Source organism: Camarhynchus parvulus, chromosome 2 (assembly GCF_901933205.1).
Source record: "Camarhynchus parvulus chromosome 2, STF_HiC, whole genome shotgun sequence".
NCBI lineage: Eukaryota > Metazoa > Chordata > Aves > Passeriformes > Thraupidae > Camarhynchus > Camarhynchus parvulus.
The window spans coordinates 52,555,988-52,561,987 of NC_044572.1; the positions used below are offsets into that span (position 1 = coordinate 52,555,988).

The following is a 6,000-nucleotide window of genomic DNA, read 5'->3' on the forward strand; positions in this document are numbered from 1 at the left end:
AGTCCTTGTCTATAGGGCTGCTCTCAATACGTTCATCCCCTAGTCTGTACTGATGTCTGGGTTTGCCCTGATCCAGATATGCATCTAGCATTTGGTTAAAAATTCTCTAATGTAAATCCATATGTATGAGCTGTCAATTGCAGCAGGAGAGCTATAATGCAAATTCTCTTTTGCAATAACTGTTGGTTGTGTCCTGTCAGTTATCTTACTGAAGAAACTGATTTTTCAGTACTATAGTGATTTACCCTACAAAACAGCAAAGAGTTCTTAATCAAGTACAGCAGAACTCATCCTCATTGTTGAAAAAAGCCCTAATTTTTTTTGTTGCTAAAAAAATAACACATCTTTTAGTTTTGGTATATAACTGCAGTTAACAGCCATTTATTACAGTTGTAAAAATCCAGTTCTTCAAATCCACTTCATTATCGTTTAGCAGCTGGGGGAAAAAGTGCATATAATATATTTTTTCAGTAGCTCTTGGATCAATAGCTTTTGTACATACATGGAGCTGATGGCATAATGGATCCAGATTAGCATGTGTCATATAGATTTATGGTTTGGCAGGCCATAAATGAGACCTTGTTGGCACCAGTGAATACTGTGTATTCTTAGTTGCTTGAAGCATATGAAGTTTTGGAGTTTGCGACACAAGCTTGGGGTTACTGTTGTAATCTAGTCTCTCTGAATTCCAGAATAGTGATTTTACGTGAAAAAACACAGCCAGCCTCCACTCATTTTGGCAAAGGTGACCCACTAAACATTTTCTCAGAAGGTTATGTATCCCAGACAACTAAATACTATTGCACAGTTATCAGTACTTAAGCAAGCTGACAGTTGCATCTTGCCATTAGCACAGATTTAAATACAAGCAACTTAGCACACATTTAAAAATCTAAAGGCAATCTCATTTCTTGATGGAAATGTTTAGTTCCATTGATTTTCTTTGGATTTGATGTCATGAAGGTTGATTCTTTTCCTGCAGTGTAATAAAAACCTACTGAGCTCTGTAGAGGAGCTTTTCAGCCCATGCACTGTCCATGTTTCACAGAAATGGATCAAATCCCTTGACACAGATGTATTGCTTAGTTCAAATTTCAAAGTATCACAGAATATTCTGAGTTGGAAGGGACCCACAAGGATCATTGAATCCAACTCTTAGATGGATGACCCATATAGGGATCAAACCCATGACCTTGGTGTTATTAACATCATGCTCTGACCAACTGAGTTTTCATCTCAGGGCTGAAAAGGGAAGCCTAGAGCACTTGGTATTCCCAGGTAGTCTCCCATTCAAGTACTAACCAGGCCTGATTCTGTATAGCTTCCAAGTCAGATGAGATTCAGCATTCTCAGGCTGATAGGGTATCTAAAGACTCTTTCCTGAGAGAAAAGTTGCTGAATTACTCAGCTGATTTCCTACAGTAAAATTATAAAGATGTATACATACTGTTTGCTGTAACCTTCTGTAAGTCAAGTCAAGATCTGCTGTTGAAATTAGTAGCTTTAAGTAGTCCAATCATAAAACCGTAACTGTCTGTCAGTAGGATCTCTCTTACCTGAGTCAGTGGTGTATCTCCAACTTTGTCCTAAACCATTTGATGAAAGTGAACTTTATGTGTACTTTAAGATTGTAATATGGTAGCTGCAGCTGAGATTCTGATGTAAGAAATTGTAATGGTATTACCAATATTTCCGGACAGGACTTGCCTTGGCTTGTCTGGCCCCAGCGGCTGAACCAAATAGTGGCAACTGTGGTGTTTCACCCCAGAGACACTTTTGGCTAGCTGTAGGTTGCAGCTGGGCGTGTGGAGACAAGTCTAGACATGCCGGGGCTCCGGTGGTGGCGGGATGAAGCTTCCTCTCAGGTTTCCCTCTGCCAGAGAAGCTTTAAGGCAGTAGTGAAGGAAAGGAGTTGGTTCTGCTGGAGGGTTTTGATCCAGAGTTTTATTCTGGTCCACAGGCCTCTGAATCCAGCAACTCCTCCAACCGAACTCCCAGACCATGTAGTTGCTCGCCCTTTTACCCAGGGGAGGGGAGGAGGGAAGGGATAGGAAGCCCACCAACCAGGTACTGGAGAGGAGGTCTCAAGGGACAAAGGACACCTGGATGGCCCAATGCTCCTCCAGGGGTAGAGGGCATATTTTGAATCTGCCCAATCACTCTATGCCCTTCTGGAATTCCAGGATTGACAGACAGTGCTCGACAGGGGTTAGGGTGGGGAAAGGAGAGATGATTGACACACCTGGGAGGGAATCTTCAAGGGAGAAACTGGGGTTCTGGGGTGAACCATGAAATCACACTGCAACAAAATTGTTTATGTAGTTGTATGTTTGAAGACTTTGCTTTAAAGGAAATGCTGGATTTGGTTTTTTTCTCTAGTCACTTTGTGCTTAGACTTGCATTATGGAACATACCATACAACATACGTGCATTTCAGTCTATGCTACTGCCCCATTAATAAGTTTCTAAAATTGGATGTTGCACTTTTTCAGCCTTTGCAGCTCATGACTTAAAATATTCAAAAGGTAAACTGATTTCCTTAAGTTTCTTCAGTAATATGTACATACAATGTCTGCAAATCTTGGCTGGTGATGAGACCCTTCTTTCAATTCTTGTTTAAAATTTCCTGAAGGATTCATAAGAGAATATTGGAAGACAAGGGAACATTATGATGCTGTGAAACAAGCAGGATTGCATCATATCAACTTGACCTTCAAAACCTGTGACAGATTTGTTGAATTAATATTTGTTTGGTCAACCTGATTGTATGTTATTGATTCTATTCACAACAACTGAAGTGGATGTCTGTGATAGCTTAAATTAACTCATGTCTGTTATTTGTTTTTGCATATATATCTTCTTATATCTTCTTCAGGTGTTTTTTGATTTAATGAGAGAAATTAGAGCCAGAAAAATGGAAGACAGCAAAGAAAAGAATGGGAAGAAGAAAAGAAAAAGCCTAGCTAAGAGGATCAGAGAAAGATGTTGCATTTTATAATCAAAAGCTTGGATTCCTTTCCTACCCTGACCATACTAATAAAAACCATAATTTATAAGCATGCCATTGAAGGCTGAAGTGACTGAAATTACCCTAACATGTTGGAAAATGTAATGTACCACTAAAAGCATGATTTGGAGCGGCACTGAAAGTCAAATTCACTGAAAAAAAATTATGTGGCTTCAAGAGAAGCAAAGTTCAGTCCATTTCATATTTGCCTACCTTCTCACATTTCTTCTGAATGTAGTGTTTCATAGGTAGTCTTTTCTTTAATAGTGAACAAGAGGGGCAAAGTATTACTTTGTGGGTTCTTATAAAGCATACTTTTTTATCACTGGTATTTGTCAGTTCATCTTGTCTTTTGTTGCCTTGAAAATTACAATTGTGAACATGATACCTAACAAAGCAGTATGCAGCTGTTTTGCCATGGAGTTATGCAAATTAAAAAAGAATAATGTATATGTGAACAGCTATGTTGAGGAAAACTAAATGTGGTTCTGCATTACCTGATTAACTTAGAAGAGCGATGTAATCTTTTACATTGAAACATTTGAATATGCCTTAACTTTAAAACCCAAACATAGCAGGTTGCTTAATCAAGGGTGTATTTTCAACTCTGTTGCATGGAGGCTGTCCTCATGCATCAGTGCAAGACTGCCCTCTCTGTGGAGCGCAGTTACTTGGATGATTTCACTCACTAGCTGTCTGCTAGCAGTGTTTGTTCTTTAAATGTGTGCCATACTCTGGTAATGTGAATAATACAGAGCATATTCTATCATCTGTAACTTGGTAGACAATATGGTATTTTAAAACTAAAAGGTCAGAATACACATTAGACTGAAGTCATAAGCCTATGGCACATAAAAGCCTGGAATTGTTGTTTAAAATGTAACATGCTGGTACCTTGAAACTTCCCTTTTGCACATAGATTTTTGTCTAGATGTTCCTTGGGTTTTAACTCCCTGGAATTGGGTGGAGTGGGGCTGATCTAGTAGCGCTTATATGTTTTGAGTTAAGATGTTGTCTGGGAAATTCTGGTTAATTTCTTTTATGTTCCTAATACTTAGCTATTGGAACATGGTGTGTTATGCTGAAGCTCCTTGCAGGTTTTGTACTGTTTAGTCTATGTTGATTTTCAAATGGGGAACAGTGTAGCTACTTTTTCTACTTAATGTTGATATCAAACAATCAAATGTGCTTTGCAATACAGAAACCTTTAACATGCACATCCAAAATCCCCAAACAAAACATACTGCCTCAGTTGCTTCAGAACAAGAAGAATACTAGCACATGGTCAGTGTGCTACATCTTAACTAAAAATATACCAGAATGTTTGAGGGTTTTAGAATCCTCTGGGGTGAGACAGCCTAGATCAATTCCACAAACTGTTATACTTTTTATACATGTATAAGCCTATAACTGACAGTTTAAAATGTGCTCAAGAAAACTAGGTAACAAATATTTAACTTTCATGCTAACAGATGTTTTAGGGACTCAAGTCTTAGGAGTTACATTTGTCATGTTCAATATTTATCAGTAGGAATTTTGTATGTGCATTTAGTAGACTGCCAAGTGCAGAATAAAAGTTACTCATGTAACTGGCAAATATAAGCCAGTCTTCATCTTACTGTGTACTCATTTGGGTCTATCTAGCCAGGGAGTCTAACCACTAACATTGTGACTTAGCTTTGGAACCTGTATACTGGGAACTGAGGTGTTATGAAGCCACTGGACACACAAAACTTGTCTTGGCTGATGCCTTATCCTGTCCTTTTATTTGCTATTTGAGCCATTGAAAGATGAATAAACTTCCATTTTTCTAAAATACTTGTGCAGTGTTAATTGACAACTGTATTACTCAAACATTGCTACATCTAATACCCATTGTCGAGCTGTTAAACCTAAGTAGTCTAGAAGACTGGTTTATGTGCATGAAGAAAATTGTACATTAAACCAAATTAGTCTGGTAAAAAGCTGCTTTTTAAAAGCTATGTATGTGCTGCCTTCTATCCATAGGTGATTTGCTTAGATGCTACAAGACTACATGAAAATGGGCAACAAACTGAGGTAAGCTTGTTCCAAAATTGCTTTTCTATAAGAATGGAAAGTGAGATTTAAAAAAATAAACAACAGCAGCAACAACTAAAAACCCCGAACAAACAAAACCCTAAATAAAAAAAAAAGACAACCTACATAACTTTTAATAAAATAAAAATGCATTCCAAGTAATTTTCTTTTGGCACACAAGGAGAATCGAAGTGAGCTTCCTCAACCTGCAAGGAATACAGCTTGCATCATGTATTACAGGATTTGGGTATATCTTGAGAGAGTCATCCAAAAGTGAGTGTTACATTTGCATCATAGAGGAGTGTTTTGTTTAGCCTACTTGAGTGACTGAAATTCCTAGGTCTACCTGCTCTGAGTGCTTCTGTGCCTGAGGGCACTTTTTATCCCCTATTTCTTCAAGAAGCTGAAGACACTCTCTTCTCTGGCAAGATCAAAGCTTTCCATGGCAGTTCCCTCCAAGTTAGCCTAATGCTGGCAGTACTGCTGCTCACTTTTGTGAAATGCAATGTTTGGTAAATCTGCAGAACAGAAAGAGATGCCTTAATTTGTAAAAAGCTATAAAGTTGAGTCTTATGTATGAAACCAATGCTGAATTTTTATGCTCACTTTATTTTATTCTGTAGCTTTTCATAGCTTTAGAAACTCAATTGACTTTCAAAAATGTTGGCCAAGAACTCTGTGGTATATTTAGTAATTTCTGTAGCCTCCCACTGACTATACAGTAGCTTAACAATAGCGGTGTCTAGCAGTTTTCTTTGACTGTTTCACAATAGCATGAGGGTGTGCAGGCAGTCCCTTCCCATTCATAGAGACCTTGCTAACATCACAGTAGGCTGCAGAATGATGTCACCATGATATTTTCTGAAAAATCCCTTTGCCAGGATTTCTTCTTCTGGGAAGCTGGGAAGCATCAGCTTCTCCGTGTTTTGCTGCTC

The 6,000-nt window shown here is 38.3% G+C and overlaps 1 protein-coding gene across 3 annotated transcripts in view; it reads left to right on the plus strand.

Annotated features, from left to right (window-relative positions):
* The window catches only part of RALA (RAS like proto-oncogene A), a 30,408-nt gene extending 25,583 nt beyond the window's left edge, over positions 1-4,825 (plus strand). For all 3 annotated transcript variants that reach the window (XM_030969466.1, XM_030969473.1, XM_030969477.1), the window contains exon 5: positions 2,876-4,825. In XM_030969466.1, the coding sequence (XP_030825326.1) occupies positions 2,876-2,998 (123 nt within the window). In that variant the 3' untranslated portion in view covers positions 2,999-4,825. The remainder of the gene's footprint in view (positions 1-2,875) is intronic.
* Positions 4,826-6,000: the final 1,175 nt, after the last annotated feature.